Consider the following 25,620-nt stretch of genomic DNA (forward strand, 5'->3'; position numbering starts at 1 on the left):
ATAAATAAAATAAATAAATAAATAAATAAATAAATAAATAAATAAATAAATAAATAAATAAATAAATAAATAAATAAATAAATAAACACTTTTATATGTGCTTTATGCAATTTAAATAAGTGGTGGGATTTTTCCCTTTTCTTTTACTATCTAAAAAGACGAGCTTATTTCAAACATATTTCAATTATTTTAATGATTTCAAAAATGCAATAGACAAAGTCAAAGTATTCAACAGCTATGCTGTTGTGTGAGAAAATGTTTATGTGTGGTATTTTTTTTTTAAATAAACCACATATAAAAAATGTGTATAAAATGCCCCAATGGTGTCCTTGAGCAAAAGTCAACAATATAGAGAAGGTAAACAAACCAGCTCTCCCCAATTCATCTTTTAAAAACAGTATAGAGTGACTAATAAACTGACCACATCAAGGTCATTAGTTTCATACACGGAATTTGTTTTTATATTTCTATAAACACATGCTATGTTAACATTTCTTGTTAGAATTATTATTAATCCATTCTAAAAAAATTATAAAATTATATAAAATACATAAAACTCTACTATAAGATATTTATTTTTGTAAATTATTATTATCTTTAACATTTCTTAAAGAAATCATAAATTGACAGCATTCTTTACATTCTCTTTCTTCATAAAGGTGATAAAAGCACAGAAAAGGAAGGCAAGAGAATGGAAAAGCCTCTGAATGTTCCTTGGTGCCAATTCAAGACTTAATTCCGAATCAATTGAAGAGGGTCAGGAATGAGAAAGTGAATGAAATAAAAGCAGGTTGAGAGAAAGAAAAAGCTACATGCAGAACAAGGCCACCTCTCATGCGTGCAGCGTCCTTCACGCAGTTTAAATGGGCTGGCCACTCATCCATACCAACAGCAGAATGAAGGAGAGAGAGAGAGAGAGAGAGAGAGAGAGAGAGAGAGAGAGAGAGAGAGAGAGAGAGAGAGAGAGAGAGAGAGAGAGAGAGAGAGAGAGAGAGAGAGAGAGAGAGAGAGAGAGAGAGAGAGAGAGAGAGAGAGAGAGAGAGAGAGAGAGAGAGAGATGCTGAAGTACTACTAACATTTTTACACAGAAAAAAAGGACAGAATTTTGGGCAAATAGCAAATGAACTCTTCTTTAGCGCCATGTTTCTTTTTTTTAATTATTATTATTTTTAGAAAAAGAAGAGAAAGCAATTCCAATAAGAAAAAGGTAGCAGGGCCAGTTTATACACTCAAGCTGGAAAAAACTATAACAGCATATTTACATAATAACAGTTCTTATCATGCATCACAAGCAATCCATAGCATCCTATAATGCATCTCCAGGTACATCAGCATCCCTCGAACCCCCATCTGATTCACTGAATGTTTAGGTTTCTGTGATGCTGCCATATCACTTTATGAAATTACATGTGTTAGAGAGCGCTTACAGTGGCATGTGGGGTTTTAAATCTATTCCTGAGAGCGTAATTATCCCTATGGTTCTCACTCACTTTTATTTCCTTCATAGGTGTTGGCCACTGATTCTGATCTGAGGCATGGCATTCTCTTGTTGTTGATATTCTGCGAAATCGCTTTATTCTGGTCCCCCGTTGATAACCTTAAAATGGTCAGCTGTGGTAGCATAAATAGGCTGTGTGCGCATGAAGGAATGAAGTGCACTCAAATTGTAGATTATGGGACTTTGGGACTGTGATGTTGTCAAAAGCTCTGACAGAAGCACTGCACATCAGTCATGCTCAAAGAAACGTCCCTGTGAAATCAAAATGGGATTTTTGGATTGTGTACGTGCTTTGGGGAGAGCTGAAGCGTTATGTGTTTCCAAAACTAAAAACAGATTTAAAAAATATTACAACAACTGTTTTTGAAGATTTAATTAAACAGAACATACAGTGCATCCTAAAAGTATTGATGGCGCTTCACTTTTTCCACATTTTTTTTGTTACAGCCTTATTCCAAAATGGATTAAATTCATTTATTTTCTCACAATTGTACACAATAGCAATGTGAAAAAATTGTTTTTTGAAATTGTTGCAAATTCATAAAAAAAAAATCCTGAAAAATCACATGTACATCAGTATTCACAGCCTTTGCTCAATACTTTGTTGATGCACCTTTGGCAGCAATTACAGCCTCAAGTCTTTTTGAATACGATGCCCCAAGCTTGGCACACATGTCTTTGGGAATTTTTGCCCATTCCTCTGTACAGTACCTCTCAAGCTCTATCAGGTTGAATGGGAAGCGAATGTGTACAGCCATTTTCAGATCTCTCCACAGATGGTTAATAGGACTTAGGTCTGGGCTCTGGCTGGGCCACTCAAGGACATTCACCAAGTTGTTGTGAAGCCACTCCATTGATATATTGGCTGTGTGCTTTGGGTCATTGTCCTTCTGGAAGAAGAACCGATGCCCCAGTCTGAGGCCGAGAGTACTCTAAAGCAGGTTTTCATTCAGGATGTCTCTGTACATTGCTGCATTCATCTTGCCTTCTATCCTGGCCAGTCTTTTCATCCCCACAGCATGATGCTGCCACCACCATGCTTCAATGTAGGGTTGGCATTAGCCTGGGCATGAGCGGTGCCTGGTTTTCTGCAAACATAACGCCTGACATTCACCCCAAAGAGTTTAATTTTAGTCTCATCAGACCAGAGAAGTTAGTTTTTTATGGTCTGGGAGTCCTTCAGATGCCTTTTGGCAAATTCCAGGCGGGGAGTGGCTTCCATCTGGCCACTCTACCATACAGGCCTGATTGGTGGATTGCTGCACAGATGGTTGTCCTTCTGTAAGGTTCTCCTCTCTCTACAGAAGAACGCTGGAGCTCAGACAGAGTGACCATCACCTTCCTGACTAAAGCCCTTCTCCCCCAATCACTCAGCTAAGATGGCCGGCCAGCACTAGGAAGGTGGTTTCAAACATCTTCCACTTACGGATGATGGAGGCCACTGTGATTATTGGAACTTACATAGCAGCAGAAAATCACGGCTACCATGAACAACATGAACTGTTAATGTCTATGGAGAATGAAAGAGCTCTTGGATTTAATCTTAAATATCTTCATTTGTGTTCTGGAAATGAACAAAGGTCTTAGGGGTTTGCAACTTAGAGTAAGCAATTAACAAAATAATTGACATTTTTTAGTAAAGTAAGCCTTTAAAGTTAATACATCACAGACTACCAAGACCAACATGAACTGTTACTTTCTTTGGAAAATGAAAGAGCTCTTGGATTTAAACTAAAACATTTTTATTTGTGTTCCAAAAAATGAATGAAAGTCTGAGGGGTTAGCAACTGAGAGTGAGCAAATTAACAAAATAATTGACATTTTTGGGTGAACTAACCCTTTAGGTTAATACTTCACAGGCTGCCATGACCAATATAAACTGTTACTGTCTATGGAGAATTAAAAAGCTCTTGGATTTAATCTTAAATATCTTAATTTCTGTTCTGGAAATGAATGAAGGTCTGAGGGGTTCGCAACTAAGAGTGAGCAATTAACAAAATAATTGACATTTTTCAGTAAACTAAGCCTTTAAGTTAATACATCACAGACTACCATGACCAACATGAAATGCTACTGTCTTTGGAGAATGAAAGAGCTCTTGGATTTAAACTAGGGCTGGGCGATTTTTCAGATTTTTTCGATTAATTCGAATTTACGGTTTAAGACGATTTAATTTTGAATGAAATCGAGAAATCACGATTTTTAAAAATATATATATTTAATACATTATAATGGCACCAATGCGCTTGGGTTCACTCTCTGTATGAAGCAGGAAGCACACCAGAAGTGCCGTGTCGCGGCGCTTCTGGTGTGCGACCTGCTTGACTGCCTGTTAAAGCGTTAAGTCATGTAGGATTTTACTTGTTGCACGTCTGTGTGGATTGTCAAGACACATTCCCTCATCAAGTCGATAAACTCGATCTCAACATGTATGAAGGACGTAAAAGCCTGCCATGTGAAAAACCGCGCCGATCTTTTGGTTTGAACACGAGTAGAGGTGAGGGCCTGTAGCAGTGAAAATAAAAGTACCCACCCCCATGACGTCATTTAGCGGACCTGGTTGAAAACCAGACAGATCAGCCAGCATAATAGAGACTGGAGCAAAGCGCATCAAATGATTGGTATTTAAGAGGGGGAAAAAAAGAAAAATAGATTTAATATATTATTTTATATTAGACACATCTGGTGCTTGTATTTGCTCCTACTATACGTCCACAACTTCACTCATTGGGTTAAATTAGGCTTTACAGTCTCCATGTTCAGTCCTTTTTCTTCCACTGTATCTTTTTAAGAAAAAGGCAGCAGCATTACTATCTGTCATTCAATCAGAAGACAAAGCCGAGCTGACAGCCAATCTTTCCTAGGCTCAGCAAAACTAGCAAAAATACCTCTGTATTGCTGCAAGTGCAATATTTACACAAATATTTCTTATTCAAATCTTCAGCAACGATATTTAACTCGTAAATTTGTTTTACATTTACTTACACCTTGACCGATTTTTGTATGACATGGCCATTAAAAATAAAATGTTCCTTAACTAGATGGGTTTTCAAGTTACTTTTAAAGAGAATGTTACTTCAGTCATGTTGTTGTAATGTTTTGAGAAGACTAGTGACACAATAAAAAAAAAATCGAAATCAAAATCGTGAATCGGTCAAACTTTATAAAAAACCTAGATTTTTTTTTTTTTTGCTAAATCGCCCAGCCCTAATTTAAACTAAAACATTTTCATTTGTGTTCCAAAAAAAATGAATGAAAGTCTGAGGGGTTCGCAATTGAGAGTGAGTAATTAATAAAATAATTGACATTTTTGGGTGAACTAACCCTTTAGGTTAATACATCACAGACTACCATGACCAACATGAACTGTAACTGTCTTTGGAAAATGAAAGAGCTCTTGGATTTAATCCTAAATATCTTCATTTGTGTTTAGAAAATGATTGAAGGTCTGAAAGGTTTGCAATTGAGAGAGTAATTAACAAAATAATTTTTGGGTGAACTAACACTTCAAATTAACACTTCACAGACTGCCATGACCAACGTGAACTGTTACTGTCTATGGAGGACAAAAGAGCTCCTGGATTCGATCTAAAATATCTTCATTTGTGATCTGAAAATGAAGAAGGTCTGAAGGATTTGCAACTGAGAGTGAGCAATTCACAAAATAATTGACATTTTTGGGTGAACTAACCCTTTAAGTTAGTACTTCACAGATTACCATAACAATTAGAACAACCACAACTGTGAAAACATCCTAAATTGGACACATCGTCTACAAAAAAAGAAGCACAAACCACTGATGTCTCATCTTTATGTAACAAGCCTATACAAATATAAAATACGCTCAGAAATAACACCTCCAGTAGCAACTATTCAAGAAAATTGATGCTTTACCAGACGCTGATGCAAACTAAAGGCTACTAGCCGTCAAATAAAAAATAGCGAGACAGTCAATTTGTCTTGTCCTAACTTCCAATCATCAACACCAGAGAGAAAACAGGGTTCATTAAACTATTCCACACAGCCTTCGACAATAAACTCCCACATCAAAGCCAAGCCTAAATATGACTTTTCCAAAACATCAGGGGTAAAAAATGAAGAACGTCTGAGATGTCTCTCCAATCTAAAGCTCCAGAGATGAGAAATCAGAGGTTTAGAGGGGTTTGCCAGGAACGATAAACGAAATAAATTGACGGAAATATTCATGTGCTTCTGTAAATGTATATTTGTGTAGTCAGTTGGTGAGCATGACGCACAGAGGAACTCAACACTCCGACTGCTTAGCGAAGAAAAAAGCGCCTCACATGTACTGCTCTTGAAGATAATACAGTCTGCCTGAGGACAGCCACATCGGGACAGAGATCTCTTCAAAAAAATGCAGTTATCGATGTGGGGATTCATAATACTTTCAAATAATCCACATAAAAAGAGTATTTTGAGATATCTCAGAGCTCCATGCTTCAAAAAAACCTCACACAGACCTGAAAAATATTAGTAAAATGCTTCATCCAGCAGGTAATGCATGTTTCCGGCTCCCATGCCTGCATTTATATTCATCGCAATCTGCTGTGCCTGTCTAATTAATTTCTAATTCATTTCAAATATGCTGAACATTATATTTGCATTCTGTAATCTGGGTTTCACACCGTGCATAATGACTCGCACCATTATGTGTGTTTAAATAGCGTGCCGCACATCTAATGTTCCTCGCACCTGAAGCTCCCACGAGAAACCGATACAATATTGATTAGTTATAGAGTACATCAGTCTATCATTCGTCTTGGTCAAACTGATCCCCACATGCATTAGTTAGTGCGCGCTTCTCTGATATTCTGTGCGAGAGTTACCTGGACTGACCTTCAAGGAAGCCCGGGGTTAACTACATGTGATACGGCCACCTTTTATTCTTTTATTCATAAATTGAGCTATTGCTGTAGCGAATTCTGTGTACAGTATGCTGCCTGGATGTATGTTACTGCTTACACCAACAGTATGATCTTTCTACCATAGTGCGCCACCTCATATCATGGGATAAAAGGTACATTTTTGATATATTTTATTCCTCTCTTCCATATTCAGCATGGGATCTTCAAAAGAGGATCTACTGTAAATATTGTCTGCTTTCTCTCTTGGGTGTGCTCTAAAATAATCATTCAATGAACTCTTGAGTGAAGATCTCTTCTCTCTGTGTGAGTGGCGGTTAATAATAAATGGCAAACAAACATACTTCCTGTTTCTGTATTCTGTTGTTGGAAAGCACAGCAGCGAGCGACATGGAGAATCATACAGTGACACTGACACCACATGTAAAATGTATGACTGCTATTGCATTTGGATTAAAGTATCACCAAGTGCTATTTGTTGCATTGTAAAAAAAAAAAAAAAGCGGGGTTTCACACAATTCCTCAGGTTGTCCCAACACAAATCGATTAAGCTAACTTAATTGTGTGTTCAAATGTGAGTGGATTGAATTTAAAACAGTTATCAAAAAATAAAAAAATAAACTTAAGAATTGTGTTGATTAGGGTTACTGGAATTCGATACCAATCGTTATTGAACTTTTGAAAACGTCCATTTACTGCTAACATTTGAGCTCTGTGGAGCACCTTCTCAAACAGCGCTGATTTGCCGTTGTGTTCACGTGCTCAATGGAAATGACTGTGATTGGCCGTGATGGTCATTGGTTTACTGAACTCACAGCTGTTTACTGAGTGTAAACACAAATACAGGGACACTGGGTGTTTTAAAGTCGTATCTATCAGCTGGTTTGTCTATAAGCTGACATACAAGCGATCCGCTGATGAGTCATTGCTTTAAAACTCTCCAGTGTTCCTGTATCTGTGGTTACACGCAGTAAACAGCGGTGAGTTCGGTCAACTAATGACCTTCACGGCCAATCACAGTCATTTCTGTCGAGCACGTGAACACAATGGCAAATCAGCTCTGTTTACGAACGTGCTTCACAGTGGTCAAGAGTTTGCAGGAAATGGACATTTTTAAAATGTCATTATTATCGATTGGTATTGAAATCCAGTATTGTGACAAACCTAGTGTTGATTCAGCTTTTTTTAATTTAAAAAGTAGTATAAACAAGCAGCAAAAATAATTTTTTGAGCTTAATAGAATGGCAAAAATTGTTTTAATGGTAACAACTTAACAAACATGAGGTGGTTAGTCTTGTTGTCTTGTTGTCACTCATTAATAAAATATGTCAATGTTTTATGATAGCTTAAAAAACAAAAATCAATATAATATTTTAGTCCTTTTTGTTCATACCCAGCAAGCACACAACCTCATAAGATGTTAATATTAGTATTAATAATTAATATTAATATTAAGAATTCTGACTTCAACTGTATATACAGTATATATATATATATATATATATATATATATATATATATATATATATATATATATATATATATATATATATATATATATATAACTGCATTTCTTTTTCTATCCTTTACTAATGCAAATGAATCAGATATACACTGTAAATGATTTAAATGACAAAAAGTAAAGACAACAAATATATAGTTATATATAAAGCTTAACTTAATATTTTAGTCAGATTGATTGGTGTAAGTTGGGATGACTAGAAAAGTTAATTTGATTCAACAAAAAATACTAAGACAGCAAGAATTTTTTACAGTTTACTGTGATTTTAGTCTCCACGCTACGTTGTCAAACAAACTTTGACTTTACAAGAAACATAATAACTAAATGTCTGTCCATTTAATTCAGCTACATCTGAAAGAGTCTTTCACATTATGACTGTACTTAGCAATGGGAATAAATAAGCATGGGCCGCCAAGCACAATGATCTATGGGTAAATTAAAGAGCGAGTCTCCGTGGGCCAAAGATAAGAATCGTATTTCCATTAAGTCGATTGCTAAGAGTTCCAGTGGCATGAAGAATGTTTCACGCGCTCTTCCTGTCTCTCCCTCGCTCTGTCTTCCCTGCAGCGCACTGGATCTGGACGTTAAAAAAAGTGTATTGTTTCATCATAATAGAGATGTTAAACTCGATGAATATGTTTGTATTATGCTCATGCATTAAATCCACCTCCGTGCCTACGTGGGATAATTAAACGGTGAGAACGGCCTGGAACAAAAGCCGGACACAAAAGGACTCAAACTTCTTAATGACTTCAGCCAAAGAGCTCTGCTTCACGGGGTCGCGCATGCTCCGATCGATCCATCCCCCTTGCTGCTCCCGCGGCGCGCCCCTGACCTTGTCCTAAGTTAGTGTAATTAATTAAAATCTGGAGAGGCGTTGACGCTTGATGGATTGTTCCTTCTTGTTTGTTACAGCTCCGGCGGTAATCGCACTGAGGCGTTTTCCCCCTGAAGCTGCCTGTCTCACTCTATATATATTTACTGTCACGTCAGCATCAAGGCCTCTGAGAGACTGAAAGCAGGAGTCACTTCATTAAAGAATAACATTATAAAACAAAGCAGCACACACACAGATAGACCTTGGGAGTTATTTAATTGAGGACCTCAAATGGTTTTCATAGGCCTGCTAACTACCACTTCAACAGTTTCCCAATGCTGTTCCTGGAGGCACACCAACAGCACACATTTTTAAACTCTTTGTAATCAAACGCAGCTGAATCAGCTCATCACAACATTAGAAGAGACTCCAAAATCTGTCAAATTTGTACTGTTAGTGTGCCTCAAGGAACAGTGTTGGGAACACTGGTTTAGTGGATACTCTATATTTCGCCAACCTCTTTTCACCAAGTAGGACATGTTCCTAGATTAACATCTATGTCAATCAGCCAATCAGAATTAAGGGATATGTTTATAGATTATGTTAACTTTAGGCTAACTATTAGCTTTACATACTTCAACATGCTTGTTATCCAACTATTGTTCCCCTCTGATTTTGGGTTTAGGGGTAGGGAATAGGCATGGATTACATTTTCGAACAAAAAATGAAGTTCCAGGAACAACATAGATGGTAATTCAGGGTCGCATCGAACTTAAACATGAACGGCAAAATCATGACATACAGTGAGGAAACAATCTCAAGTGTGGTTAGTGTGATTTCACCAAGTGGGACCTGTTTCTGGATTAACATCTCTGTTGATCCAGGAACAACATTCCAATCTGCCAATCAGAATTAAGGATACATTCACTGTTTATGTTAAGTTTAGGCTTACGGTTAGCTTGCACTTCTACATTATTGTTATCTGACTATTATTTCTCTCTGATTTTGGGACTAATTTAAAGTTATGATTGGATTTAAGGATAGGAAATAGGTATGGATTACAGTTCGAACAAAAATGATGTTCCAGGATCAGCATAGATGTCAATCCAGGATCGCATTGTACTTGGCAAAATCATGACATGCCTCGATATTGTGCTTAACCTGTCAGTTTTTTTAAGTTTACTCATGACAATTTTCATTTGTATAATGTTATTATTAGAAGTAGTATTTATTATATGCATATTTAAATTTGTTTTCAAGAGTTTACACTGATGATTGGTAATAAGCTAGTTTGGTATGCTGTCTTGGACGAGACCCCTGAGCTAATAAGATTCTCGAGCCTGGGGCTAACCCTCCTTTGCAGGGGGAGAAGGGAGTTTGAGATCTCGGGAAATCAGTGATCATCTCGAAATTGGTTTATAAATAAACTTCACTTAATAAAAACAAGTTTAGATTTTTCCACCTGTCGGGTTTTGGAGACATCGCCGTCACCATATGGAGCATTAAAATAGGACGTGTTTGGATATAAAAAATTTTGATAACTTTTTGTAATTATTGTTCATTTACTCATTTGCTGGAAAATAGAACTGAATTTAGAAATATTTTTGAAACAAAGTTTTGAACTTAAACTTAATTAATTATGTAGCATAATGAATATCTTCAGTGGAGTGCGTACAACACCATTTCCTTATTCACAAAAGTAAAGGAGTAAAGGGTATAAGGAAAGTTAAGAGAAAGTGAAAACGTTGAATGTTTCCCAGAGATGGATTGCGGCTGGAAGGGCATCCACTGTGTAAAAACCTACTGGATAAGTTGGTGGTTCATTCCGCTGTGGCGACCCCGGATTAATAAAGGGACTAAGCCGAAAAAGAAAATGAATGAATGAATGAATGAATGAAAAACGTTGAATGAAGGAGGCTTGTTCTTTATCCTCGTGCTGCAGGTTTGTTTAACTGTTTTCTCGCTAGTTAAGCGTTCAGTTTTTCTACTAACAACGTAAGCTTCAAACTTTCTGGTAAGGCTTTCTCATGTAAGCATCAACTTCTAAAAACGCTTCTTTTTTATTCTATTTAGAATATAACAGTGTGAGTTTTATCAGTGTGCTCTTCTTCCAGGAAGATATACCACTAATTAAAATTAGTGCTTGAGACCATTTTTTAAACAACGAAATAATCCAAATAATAAAGAACACTTCATAAAAAAAATGTTGAATCAACTTGCAAAAACACTTACCATCTTTATCTAAAAGTAACATGCTACGATTGTAAGATGAGAGATGACCTTGAGGTAAAAGTTAATCATAGATACATTCATTAGACACCTAATTCAACGTTCAGGGTCGCTCTGTAAGAATCACAACGCTGGCAACAGTCATATTCATCATTGAGACCACCCACAACCTCAACTTTAACTCTCAGCACCAGCGCGCATCCAAAAAACAAGGATTCGCTATTCATCAACATCTCACTTGATGCCGAGCGAAATAACACAGAAGCCACTCCAAAAAGCCAATTAACCCGCACATTCATGCAATCAATGACAGCTATACAGATCCTACACCTTGGGCGAGAATGAAATCTGTAATGAAGTCTTACCCGGTCAAACACTCGCTGGCTGTTGTGAGTGTAATAGCCCATTTAGCAGAGAATTGGTCCGGCTTAGTGTCAGTAAACTTTGACTTCAATCTCATTGTTCTCACATCATATTTGAACAACACCGTTGAGTAGTGTGAGGTGGGATTTGGGAGGGATGAGCGAGGTTTAAAAGAGTTTGATGGTCACCGCACAAAATCAAACACACGAAGGCCCGTCTCATTCCAGGCATCGCTTTGCAGAATAATGTCGCTGAGAATAAAAGAGAGAGAGAGATAGAGAGCAATTATTGGTCGGCAGAATCGGCAGATGCTCATCATGTCATATCCTGGCAACCGTCATTTCATTTCTCAAAATGGCACAATATCATTACCTCCATCCTCCTCTGACACAAACGCACAGATTTTAAGTAATAGATGTGTTTAGTGCATTAGGTGAAGGAGGAAAGAGAAAGAGCCGTGTAGTCCGACAACCACTATCATATCCTCCCTGCTGTGACGTGCAGATTGATGAATGAAAACACAAATCACTCCATCTGAGCAAAAGACAGCGTGAGAGAGACTGAGACATGCTGTCAACCAAATAAAACCTACAGATTATAATTTTTTTTTTTATGTGTACAATCTCAGTTAGTGGAAAACCTTTGACTATTGTCTGTGAAATACACAATAAGCTTTGTTTGATTATTCAATGAAACCTTGCTTTATAGATGCATGATATTGGGAAAAAACTGACATTGTGGCAATATGTTTTTTATGTTTTATACATTCTTCTAGTTGATCATTTGAATTGGCTTATATGAAAGGCAAAGTCCTCTAGATTACACTTATTTTAAGAAAATAAAATATGATCATGCCTTGATTTTTAATTATTTAATTAGGGCAGTACGATCTGACTTTACTTAGACAAAAGTCATGTTACTTAACAGAAATAATGTACAGTATAGAATATAAAGTCATGGTGCAGTAGAAAAAGATTCATTATTGTGTATGACTCCCACGAGCTTGGAGGACTGCATCTATATTTGTCTGCAATGATAACTTATTAATAAAGTCATCTGAAATAGCAAAGAAATCGTTCTTGCAGGACTCCCAGAGTTCATTAAGATTCTTTGGATTCATCTTCAATGCCTCCTCCTTCATCTTACCCCATACATGCTCAATAATGTTCATGGCTGGTGACTGGACTGGCCAATCCTTCAGTACCTTCACTGCAAAAAATGATTTTCTTGCTTAGATTTTTTGTCTCCTAGTCCAAATATCTACAATGTCTTATATCAAGAAGCATTTTCTACACAAGCAAAACATACTGTCTTGCTTTGAGAAATAATATGCCAATATTAAGTGAGTTTTTTCTTAAAACAAGCAAAATAATCTGCAAATGGGGTAAGCAAATGAATCTTGTTGTTTCTTTTGACGTAACATTATTTTGCTTACCCCATTGGCAGATTATTTTGCTTGTTTCAAGGATAAACTCTTTTAATATTGGCATATTATTTCTCAAAGCAAGACAATATGTTTTGCTTGTCTAGAAAATGCTTCTTGATATAAGATATTTTATATATTTGGACTAGAAACAAGACAAAAAATCTAAGCAAGAAAAGCATTTTTTGCAGTGTTGACCTTCTTTGCTTTCAGGAACTTTGATGTGGAGGCTGAAGAACGATAAAAGTGCTGTCCTGCAGTATAATTAGCCTTTTCCTGTGATTTGTAATGTAAAGGGCAGCACAAATGTCTTGATACCTCAGGCTGTTGATGTTGCCATCCACTCTACAGATCTCTTGCACACCCCTTATACTAAATGCAACTCCAAACCATGATTTTTGCTTCACCAAACTTGACTGATTTCTCTGAGAATCTTGGGTCCTTGCAGGTTCCAATAGGTCTTCTGCAGTATTTTTAATGATCAGGATGCAGTTCAACAGATGATTCTACCTTGTGCAACCTTGTGTTCCAAACAATCAACTAGAAGTCAAGTTACTCTTTGTTGCTCTTACTACAGGGATCAACGACAAGACTTTTGTCAGGTAGTGCATATTGTGATATGAATACAACTCCATATTAATTGTAAGTTCTATTTGGAAAGATCATTTTAGATTGATTGAGATGGTTTTGTAAGAGAGTACAATGCTTAAAATATTATAAACAAATCACTTGCATAGAGTTATGGTTTTATGGAAGGTAATAAATTTGAGGTAAATAATGGACTACTCAAATGTAAAATAACACTGTATGGCTTTTATCCAATAAATGAAAAAAATAAAATTAATATTTGCTAAAGCAATTATGCTTAAACTTTGCAACAATTCCACAAATAATCGATAGTATCTGGATGCAGCCTTGATGATGCAAGCAGAGACTGCATATCTCAGTGAGACACAATACACTCAACGGAGCTAGTGGCGTCACTGTGAGGGGTAGGCTTAAGGGTGGGGTTAGTTGAGCCCATTAAAAAGCATTGCATGCAGCTCAGATTGCACTGCACCAGGTTTGCATCCAGACCCCTCTCCCAAAAACAGGTAAAAAACAAAACAAAAAAAACATCTGAAGTTTGTTTACTTTCGACAGCTAGTAGAAATCAAGTCTACATTTGATCAGATTGTGCAAAAGAGACGGAATAAAACACACAAAGTGTCAATGGAATGCGTCTACCTTCATATACTTGTGGGCTGATCCACCAAATCTTAATAGGAATAAACAGGCTATAAGAGTCAGTGATGACCAGAGTTGTTTTGGACTAGGCATGGAATGATAACCAGTTTCAAGGTTTACACTGGTTTAGAAAAGTAAAGGCTTTAAAACCACAAAGATGTTCTGTTTGACCGTTCCGAAGGTATATGTAAAGTTTTTTTTTTATGTTTTTTTTATTTTTTATTTTAATATATTGTAAAGAAATCTGTGTTTTTGAAACTAATGAAGACAGCAGAAGTCAGTGATTAATTTTAGTTCTTTAGCTAGACATGTTGACTGTTCCAAAATATTATTTTTTATTAAAATGAAATAGATTGTGTTTAATGGGGAAAATAAACAGGATATAAGAGTCAGTGATGACCAGAGTTGTTTTGAACTAGGCATGGGACGATAACCGGTTTCAAGGTTTACCGTTGGTTTGGAAAAGTCAAGGATTTAAAACCACAAAGATTTTCTATTATACCATTCCTAAGATATAAGTAACGTTTTTGAATGTGTTTTAATGTGTTGTAAAGAAATCTGTGTTTTTGAAACTAATGAAGATAGCAGAAGTCAATGATTCATTTTAATTATTAAGTCTGACATGTTCGCTGTTGCAAAATATTATGTTTCCTAAAATTTAATGGGGAAAAAAGGTTGCTGATTTTTACTGATATTCAAAAAGAATTGAAATACCATGAAACCGTGATATTTTTATCCAAGGTTATCATACCATCCGAATCGTTTACCTGCCTATGCCTATTTTTGAACACTGGCATTCATTGGATCAACAAAAACAAGTTTCCTTTTAATTTCATGCTATTAACTCATTTTTGCGTCGACTATACCTTCAGAGCAGTATTTCGACTAAAAGTAAACATTTTGTTTTAATATATCTTAAAGAACCTTTATGAGTTTCCTTTTTATTTCATTGATCACAAAAGAAGATATTTTGAAACATGTTAGAAACCTGTAACTATTGACTTCCATAGTTAGAAAAACAAATACCAAGGAAGTCAATGGGTTTCCGATGTCTCAAAATATCTTCTTTTGTGATCCAGAAGAGAGAGAAAAAAAACTCCAAACAGGTTTTAAACAAGTGAAGGGTGAGTATATGATGTTTATGTTTTGGCCGATCTATCCCTTTAATCTTTTAATAGTATTTTATATTCTCAATGGATAACTTGTTTGTTACAACGAAGACTGTTGTCTAGGTCAGTGATTTATATAAATGATTGCTCATGCGGGAAACCTATATATGTTTTACTCTTGTTTTGTTGTTCTGTGGTCTCTAAAAGTATGCAAATAAAATCATTCCATCTCTGGCCAATATTTCATGCCCTTTTATTAATGTATTTGGTAAGTAGCCATGTAATAAGTGATAGTTTACAGTTAGCAGGACATACCCCTGTGAACGAACCCTGTGATTGTTCACCCAATCAGGATTTATTTTGTGTTAATGACCATCTGACTGTGCATTATCCATTACAAATTCTTTCCAAATCCAAACCCAAGCTGAATTGCTTTGGGAAAATAACTATCTCATTATTTCCATCAATGATTTCCTGTATCTGTGTCTCTCTTAAAACTGTGCTAATCGTCTCGGCACTGGCAGAGTTGCAGCGTTGGTTATAAATGCTTACTTTACAGCTCCTCAAAATTACTCTCGCATTATAGCTTCTTAATTACACACATCTCCTTATAGCCCAGATAATCATCTGAAGAAGCATGACTGAAGAAACACAACAATGTTTAACTCTCCGCTTGGAGGCGCTGTTGTTTGCTTAAAATCATCTGATGTCGAATAAACTGACATCTGTGAGGGGTTTTCTAAAGCAAGACTAAACATAAAGACATAAAAAGCTAACTTTCTTGTCGTGATGCACGATTCGGGGGAAATAAATTATTTTGAGGATATCACAACGAATGCTAGCACAGTAGTGCTTCTCCTAAAAATCACTGCAGACAGAAAAAAGCTCAGTCAGTTGTTTAGAATCAAAAACAAAAAAATCAAACTGTAGCTACGTTGATCAGTGCCACATCGTAACATGCATTATTCATTAAATTCACCCTCGAGGTGACAATTAAAATACATAATAACAGCCTGTCGGTCTTCCACCCGAGATCTTTCCTCACAATCAGTTCCCCATGACAGAGCAGTAGTTCGCTGAGCTTCCGCTAGAGGGTGCGTAGTGCACGTGGAAGAGACCGAAAGAGCCTTACAACTCATTGCGACACGAACAGAACTTGGGAGCCGTGTGACAGGAGCTTAATACAGCACCCACACATTACCGTGTTAATAACGGAGGAAAGGGAGGAGTGCATTCTGAAATGAGTTTGTTTCTTGATATCAAACAATCAGTTTAGCCTGTCCCAGGCATACAGCGGTCTGAAAAAGGAGATAAACGGAAGGAAAGACGGAGAGAGATAAATCTGGTTACTGATATGAGGCTCGCTGGGGGAAAAAAAAAATCAGATGACAAAATCTCATTAGCTGCAAACGGGACAGACAGAGAAGGCACACTGTAAAATGTTGCATTTTCTGTGAAAACATTGCCTTTTGGCATTATGTGATGACACATTGCAGGGATTTGATATTTAGCCTATTGTTTTATAGTTATGGTGTATCCATCAGTTTAATGCATTAAACATGTAGCTTTGCTGATGATAACCACCTAGTGATAGGCTTATAATGGCATTTCTCATGGCTCACAGTTGGACTGAATCCAGTGAATACATCAGTGTTAATCAAAACATACACAAAAACAGAGTAAAAAACAGACGACCCCTAAATAACGCAATAAACATGTATAGAGTGATGCCTCAAGAGTGAAACACTCAAACAAATGTCATGGTTAAGGCATTTAATTGTGGGATTACTTTTAGTTTTATCAGCTGATACTAATGAATTTGGCATTTTAGCCATAGATGTACTTTTTCAATATTTTCAAGGTAAGTCATACACCATACTTCTAACATTTTTAAAAATAGTTTATATATAAAACAAGAAACAGACTATTCTACCTTAAACAATATAGTGGTTCAGTTAACACATTTTACTTGTACTTTTTTTTTTCTCCACAGAAACTGTATGTCACAGATTCCTCCACATACACGCGCACTCGGCGTGCGCGCTCGTGAACTGCATACTAAAGAGTGCACTTTCCGTGCTTGAGATTAAGAACATTCAGATGCCATCATCACGAACATGCCTCTCAGACAAGTATCACATTCATCAAATTGGCGACTATAGTCACATAAACATTCAACCAAGCATTATTTATAATAGAATGGCAACATATACAAATAAAGATACTGGTTAAAACATACAAAACAAGGCTATACCGATAGAAGCAATCCAAAGCTCTGCGTTTTCCCATGCATATATTTAGGCTACCTTGAATGCGACTGTTTGACTTTATAAGACATGTAAATCAATTCTCATTCTCCGTTTAAAGAGAGCTGGAGTGAGGATGTAAGGGCGCACTGAGGAGGGAGGGAGCGTCTGATTGACGTCTCTGCGGTCAAATCAGAGGACGCAGCGCTGGCAGCCCGTGGCGTCGATTGGCTCCTGGTGGCAAGAGCTCTGCGCAAAACAACGCGCTGATGCTCACTCTCCTTGCAGAACTCGAGAAGAGGGGACCTACGGATTTCTAATCATCCCGCACATATCATGGACCGTTAGACAGCTATATGTAGAAAAAGTGTTCATTTTTCTGTTGTTGCAACAGCTCGCGTTCAGGATTTTATTTCAAACTGATCTCTCCACTTACTGAGCAAAAGAGTTGGGGAAAGATTTTGCTGCTCAGAATTAAGGATTGGGGCATCAGTAGGTTCTGCAATGTCTTGCTGTGACGCACGGACTACTAAATTCTGCTCTCTTTGAGAAAGCATTATATCAAATGGCTATAGCTCTTGCGCATATGGCGACATGGTTTCAGGCTGACACCGTACAACACAGGAGCTTTCGTGTTCGTTTGGGAAGTTGCACAGCGCATATGTTTTCGTGGACCAAAGCTATGGGTAATTCCTAAGCTGTGACTGGAGAAGAAGCGGTGTGAAGACAGAGCGAGGGAATAAAGAGGGGTGCACTTGTTGTTTGGAGATGATTTTGATATTTCTCTTTTTCTCAATCTTGGATGGAGGGCTATCGCAGCTGCACTTCTCGGTACCGGAGGAGCAGGAGCGGGGGACGGTTGTGGGAAATATCGCCGAAGATCTGGGGCTGGACATCACCAAACTTTCCGCGCGCCGTTTCCAGACCGTGCCCAGCTCGCGCACGCCGTACCTGGAGGTCAACTTGGAGAACGGAGCGCTGGTGGTGAACGAGCGCATCGACCGAGAGGAGATATGTCGCCAGACCGTCCCGTGCCTCCTGCATCTCGAAGTGTTTTTGGAGAACCCGCTCGAGCTGTTTCGCGTCGAGATCGAGGTCATGGATATAAACGACAATCCACCGAGTTTCCCAGAGACTGACATCACCGTGGAGATCACCGAGAGCGCCACGCCGGGTACGCGTTTCCCGGTGGAGAACGCCTTCGACCCTGACGTTGGGACTAATGCCTTGAGCACATACGCCATCACCACGAACAACTACTTTTACTTGGACGTACAGACGCAGGGCGATGGCAACCGCTTCGCAGAGCTCGTGCTGGATAAACCCCTGGACCGAGAGCAGCAGGCGATCCACAAATACGTGCTCACCGCCGTAGACGGAGGGCAGCCGCAGAGGACTGGCACCGCACTGCTAGTGGTTAAAGTGCTGGACTCAAACGACAACGCGCCCACGTTCGATCAATCCGTTTACTCTGTGAGCTTGCGCGAGAACTCTCCAGTTGGCACGCTCGTTATTCAGCTCAACGCCAGCGACATGGACGAGGGCCAGAATGGAGAGATTGTTTACTCTCTAAGTAGTCACAATTCGCCGCGCATTCGGGATCTGTTTAATATCGACTCGCGCACCGGGAGGATTGAAGTGACCGGTGAGGTGGATTACGAGGAGAGCAGCACGCATCAGATATACGTGCAGGCTAAAGACATGGGGCCGAACGCAGTGCCCGCGCACTGCAAAGTTCTGGTCAAACTCATCGACGTGAACGACAACACTCCGGAGATTAGTTTCAGCACGGTCACGGAGTCGGTGAGCGAGCAGGCTGCCCCGGGCACTGTGATCGCTCTCCTGAGCGTCACGGACCGTGACTCCGGCGAGAACGGACAGATGACCTGCGAGCTGCACGGCGAGGTTCCGTTCAAACTCAAGTCGTCTTTCAAAAACTATTACACGATAGTCACGGACGGCCCGCTGGACCGCGAGAAAGCGGAGTCATACACGCTCACGGTGGTCGCCAAAGACAAGGGGGTACCCTCTCTCTCTACGAGCAAGTCCATCAAAGTGCACGTTTCAGACGAAAACGACAACGCGCCCAGATTCATGCAGTCGGTTTACGACGTGTACGTAACAGAGAATAACGTCCCAGGCGCTTACATTTACGCGGTGAGCGCCGTGGATCCAGATGTTGGACAGAACGCATATGTCACTTACTCCATATTGGAGTGCGAAATACAGGGCATGTCCATCTTAACCTACGTGTCGATCAACTCCGAGAACGGCTACCTGTACGCGCTGCGCTCCTTTGATTACGAGCAAATCAAAGAGTTCAGTTTCATGGTGCACGCCAAAGACTCCGGTGCGCCCGAGCTAACGGCCAACGCCACTGTTAATGTCATCATAGTGGATCAGAACGACAATGCCCCGTCTGTAATTGCGCCTCTGGGCAAAAACGGCACCGCGAGGGAACATTTGCCCCGCTCAGCCGAGCCAGGTTACCTGGTGACCCGTATTGTGGCCACGGACGCGGACGATGGCGAGAACGCGCGCCTGTCCTACAGCATCCTCCGCGGAAACGAGCTCGGAATGTTCCGAATGGACTGGAGAACAGGCGAGTTACGCACCGCGCGCCGGGTATCCAGCAAACGGGACCCGCCGCACCCGTACGACCTGTTGATCGAGGTGCGCGACCACGGGCAGCCTCCGCTTTCGTCCTCCGCGAGCATCAACGTGCTGCTCGTGGACAGCGTTGTGGAGGGCCGGAGCGGCGACAGGGGGTCAGTGAAGTCCAAAGAGGGCTCGCTGGATCTTACCCTCATCCTCATTATCGCGCTCGGCTCGGTGTCCTTCATCTTCCTCCTCGCCATGATTGTTCTGGCGGTGCGCTGTCAAAAGGACAAAAAGCTCAACATCTACACGTGCATGGCCGGAGACTCGTGCTGTCAGTGCTGCAGCCGCCAAGCGCGCGGACGCAAGAAAAAGCTCAGTAAATCGGACATCATGCTCGTGCAGAGCACTAACGTGGCCAGCACAGCACAGGTGCCGGTGGAGGAGTCGGGCAGCTTCGGCTCGCACCACCAAAACCAGAACTACTGCTACCAGGTGTGCCTGACACCAGAGTCTGCCAAAACCGACCTGATGTTCCTCAAACCGTGCAGCCCATCTCGGAGCACAGATACAGAGCACAACCCGTGCGGGGCGATCGTTACCGGATACGCCGATCAGCAACCAGATATCATCTCCAACGGGAGCATTTTATCGAGCGAGGTGAAAACACGTTTACCTTTACATGTCCTTAACTCAGTTTGAAAAGCTGACAGTGTTATCATCTTATTACTAAGTGTAACACACACCATTAGTTGGGGAATTTGAGACATTTAAAGCAGTATATGTAAGGTAGATACAATTAAAGTTATAATCATTGTAAAAGCAGATCATAGCAGTTTTTAGACCACTAACACAGAAAAGAGAATCTGAAAAGTCATGTATTTGTCCAGTTTATATGGATGTGCACCAGCCAATATCTCCTACATATAAGCACCTTAAAAGGCTATTCAGTACAGTGATCTTTCAGCTTCCTGTGTTTGTAATGTCCGATTGTAATCATCCGCTTGCTTATGACTCACATCGTGCTTTTAAAGGTAGCTCTGGGCAGCACAGCTATTTCCAGATCCTTTAATTACACTACAGCACTTCAGGGTCAGTTACATATGATGTGGCTACATTCAAGTTTGGAAGGAAACCAAACAGAAACATTTCAGAAATGTTCAATGAAAATTCTATATCGATTGACTGATAAGACGACGTAAATATTGAGCACGGTTACAACCTGCTATTTCATCTTATTCCACAATCTTTCCTTTCTGCCTCTGAAACTAGCCATTTCTCATCTGAAAAGTACACCTTACTGTCCCCTGGCACTCTGTGAAAGGGTGTAGCCCTCTGGAGTCCAGCCTGAGAAGGGAGGGGGAGTGTATTGGACAGGGGTTTAAGTATGCCAAGCACACAGTCTCTGGGTATCAGTGGAACAAAGGCGGTTCTATGGTTGAGGTGCTCCAGTGCATGGCCAGAGCAGAGCAGAACAGAGGCCTGAGCAGGGTTTTAATGACACATGTAGGACTACATGTTAACTTCATTTAATACCTTAATAAATCAATATTATTGTTGTCTTTTAGACCAAGCATCAGAGAACTGAGCTCAGCTACCTGGTGGATAGACCTCGTCGTGTTAATAGGTGAGACGACTGATGACAAACACACACACGATTGTTGTTAACTTATCGAATGGGGTTATTGCAAAGACTTTTATCGGTAATATATAAATTCAGTACACTGCAACACTTTTGCAGAATCACTTTTTTTTTCAAACAGTTTATTTGGGTTGAATTTAAACAAATTTAGCAATGTTAACTTAATTTGTTTGTTTAAAATTCAGTCCAAATAAATTGTTTATAACCACTTAACTTAAAAAAAGTAAATCCAAGAAATCATTTTTCAAAATTTTTTCCAGTGTCTAAATACTAATAAACCTAACTTACTCACTAACCCTACCTTAAATCAGGGGGGACTGGCTATGGGGCGTACCGGGACATTTCCTGGTGGCCTGACAGTCAATCATGAATCTGGGCCACCCAAGTTACATATTAACTTTGTTTCTTTGTTTTAAGTACACTCTAAAAATGCTGGTTTGTAGTAACCCAACAATGGATCAAATATGGTCATTGCCAACTATTTAAAATAAAGTTTCTAGATAAATTTTTATTTTACATTTTCTAGTTGAAATAATAAAAAAATAATTAGAACCCAACACTGTAACAAATGCAGGGTTCTACACAATTGATTCATGTTGTCCCAACACAAATGAATTTAACAAACTTAAGTGGATTGAACTTAAAACAATCAGGCCATCCCCCAGAAATCCCAATAATTCTGTTTTTTAGCTCATTTTAAATAAGTAGTTTGAACAAGCAGCAAAAATATTGTTTTTTGTTGAGTGAATGTTGGGTTTGTCCTTAACCCACACACCAACCCTGACAGAAAATATTTAGATTTTATTTAAAAGAAGTACAGTTCTTAAATAAGTCAGAATTATTAGCCTCCCTCTTAAATTTTTAAAATATATATCTCCCAAATGATGTTGAACAGAGCAAGGACATTTTCACAGTATGTCTGATAATATTTTTTCTTCTAGAGAAAGTCTTATTTATTTTATTTCAGCTAAACTATTTTAAGGTCAAAATTATTAGTTCAATTATTAGTTATGCTGTTTTTTTGGATAGTCTACAGAACAAATTATCGTTATACAATAACTTGCCTAATTACCCTAATCTGCCTAGTTAACCAAATTAACCTAGTGAAGCCTTTAAATGTCACTTTGAGCTGTATAAAAGTGTCTTGAAAAATATGTAGTTAAATATTATGCACTGTCATGATGGCAAAGATAAAATAAATCAGTTATTAGAGATGAGTTATTAAAACTATTATGTTTAGAAATTTGAAAATGTTCTCTCTGTTAAACAGAAATTGTGGAAAAATGGGAGAATAATTCTGACTGATATTGCAAAAATCGGACATTGCGATGTTGTGTTTTGCCACAATATATATTGTGATACTTTTTATTTGAATAGCTCTATTTAGAAAGATTTGTTTTAAATTTAGATCAACTGGGATGATAAAAATATGCCTAAAATCTAAATCACTAGCAAAGTTAATAAATAAACAGTGCCTTATGTTTTTTTGGGGGAGTCTAACAGTATTCAAGTACAGAACATGAACAATAAAATGTAAAATAACATGGTCATCATTGTAAAAATAATTAAAAATAATCCTGCTATGTGACTTTATATATATATGAAGTCACATAGCAGGATTATTTTTAATTATTTTTACAATGATGACCATGTTATTTTACATTTTATTGTTCATACATACATACATACATACATCCAAACATACATACATACTGTACATACATACATACATACATACATACTGTACATACATACATACATACATACATACATACATACATACAAACATACATACAAACATACATACATACTGTACATACATACATACATACATACATACATACATACATACATACATGCATACATACAGTGCTAAGCATATATATGTACACCCCTCACAAATCTATCTTTTAAATTGATATTTAATAGGAAGCTATACAATATTATATTTGTGCATATACATCAAATGAGTCAGTACTGAAGCCAAATCTGGAGCTTATCTAACAAAATACGACAATGGTCCAAAAACTAGTATACCCACATTTATGTTAAAAATATTAAATACAAATTTAAAAAGAGGAAAAAATAGAGAGAAGGAAAAAATAATAATAATAAAGATTTAGTTAAAATTTTGTAGATTGTAATTTTTTTTTGCAACATTTTGCTTGAGTTTAATTGTATTATCTTTCGATTTCTAAATATGTTTGGTGATAAAAATGTTAATTTAATAAAAAAATATTTAATATCTGTTTAATAAATCTGTTTTCTTTAAATGCACCAAAATACATTGCCAATATTCACAGTGTACCTTTTGCATTTATGTTAGGATATTTCATTTTAAAGACAAGAAAAATAACTTATTCTTTGCCATAAAAGTGATAATACTGAATATACACATAGGAGACTGATATAAATGCTAATTTTAGAGGAAAATTTTAGACGGCATTTAGAGGTTTTTGCATCTAAAGTCTTCATATATATATATATATATATATATATATATATATTCAAATATATACAATGTTTTATTTATTTATTAGCATCTCACATCTTGTACAAAAATACGGTTAAACACATACTCACAGATTGCACACAATAAATGATATGGCCCTTAGCCAAAATCCCCCAGCCTGACTCAGCGTCGCATGTGTCATCCTATTTGCGACACCACACATCCAAAGTTTGATTCAGAAATTGAAACTGAATTAAATCCACAGTCTAAACTATGCCAAAAGTGTTAAATAACCAAAACGATCAATACATCTAATGGGAAAAAAAGCAGCGCAAAGCTCCAGTTACCAAATGATCACTAAGCAATGAAATGTCTCTTACAGCTCAGCGTTTCAAGAGGCAGACATCGTCAGCTCTAAAGACAGCGGACACGGAGACAGCGAGCAGGGAGACAGCGACCATGACGCCACCAACCGGGGCCACACAGCAGGTGAGTTGATTACCACTTTCTCACCTAACTGTCGACCTCACAGTGGATTTGAAAGAAGTGCGGATGGGTGAAAGGCCCCTGGGGAACCAATGCTGAGCAGACACATAGGCAGTGATAGACACTGGGAAATTGTTCGCATTGTGCCTTTGAAAGCAACACGACAAGCCTTCAACCGATTCCAGCAGTGGATCAATAAAAGGACTGCGTGGAAATTATACATCTGTCAACAGAGCTAAACGGATTGCAGTCAATGTCACGAACGAGTCCGGCTTGTCTGATAGACAGGCTTTCTGAAGCATTTAATGAGTATTTGAAAGCTTCCACAGTTACAAACCCAAACAGCTGCCCACTTACACCCCCCCAAAACACAATTATATTTTCATTCATATTAAATGGCGTAAGCGTTTAAATCAAACGGCAATCGCTCATCTGAGATTTTATTTTGTTTATTCTTTATTTATTTATATTCAATTTGATGAGCTTTTCCGACTTTCAAGTTCTAGATTTCATTTGCGCTCGTTTATTGATCCTTACGCTTTCGACTGGATAAGGCTTTGACCTTTCTCTCCAAAGAATCATGACATTCAGCCTTCGGTTTGGCAAACAGTTAGATGACGGGTTGCCAGATATTACGTATGCGCCGCACACAATGGAATACAAATGTTTGCGACGAGCATGGTTTCGCATTTTAGCTAACTACTAGCATTAGGAAACTTTGATATGGAAACGGAAAAGTCACGGATAAAGGAAAGGGAAGAGAGATTGAGATTTTTATTTTTTATTTTTTTGGAAAACTTATTAGAGCATCAAAGAGGTAAAATGAGAAGATGTGTGTGTGTGTGTGTATGCGTGCGTGTATGTGTGTCCTTTCCTGCTCTCCTCTGGGTGTGTGTTGGCAGGCGAACAGTTTCTGCACTCCCATTTCAGTGCCTGTCTCCGCATAGCCAATTATCACAGCAAGGTTAAGATGAAGGCCTGGGACACTGACAGGGGTAACACTACTGCATTAACAACCACTTACATACACACACACACCCACCCACCATCTCCTTCACACATCCCTGCCTCGCCTCCTTTTGTTCCTACAGTGTCAATTTTGGAGATATCGGTCTAAATTAGGAA

The 25,620-nt window shown here is 38.4% G+C and overlaps 2 protein-coding genes and 1 long non-coding RNA gene across 5 annotated transcripts in view; 1 reads left to right on the forward strand and 2 right to left on the reverse strand.

The window, feature by feature from the left end:
• LOC141384915 (uncharacterized) overlaps positions 1-25,620 on the reverse strand; it is a 547,599-nt gene that overhangs the window by 42,828 nt on the left and 479,151 nt on the right. The window lies entirely within an intron of this gene.
• LOC147846705 (uncharacterized) lies at positions 1,942-6,867 on the reverse strand. The gene is made up of 4 exons (XR_015477301.1): positions 5,046-6,867; positions 4,717-4,817; positions 3,332-3,607; positions 1,942-3,095 (listed from the first exon to the last, which is right to left on the reverse strand). It is a non-coding gene; the product is annotated as an uncharacterized LOC147846705 (long non-coding RNA).
• Positions 17,602-25,620, forward strand: part of pcdh10a (protocadherin 10a) — a 34,263-nt gene continuing 26,244 nt past the window's right edge. For 2 of the 3 annotated variants that reach the window (XM_087235089.1, XM_087235088.1), the window contains exons 1-3: positions 17,602-20,575; positions 21,484-21,542; positions 24,392-24,498. In XM_087235089.1, the coding sequence (XP_087091215.1) occupies positions 18,086-20,575; positions 21,484-21,542; positions 24,392-24,498 (2,656 nt within the window). In that variant the 5' untranslated portion in view covers positions 17,602-18,085. The remainder of the gene's footprint in view (positions 20,576-21,483; positions 21,543-24,391; positions 24,499-25,620) is intronic. The other variant, NM_212571.1, reaches the window with a different exon arrangement.

This window comes from Danio rerio, chromosome 1, assembly GCF_052040795.2.
Source record: "Danio rerio strain M-AB ecotype USA chromosome 1, GRCz13ab, whole genome shotgun sequence".
NCBI lineage: Eukaryota > Metazoa > Chordata > Actinopteri > Cypriniformes > Danionidae > Danio > Danio rerio.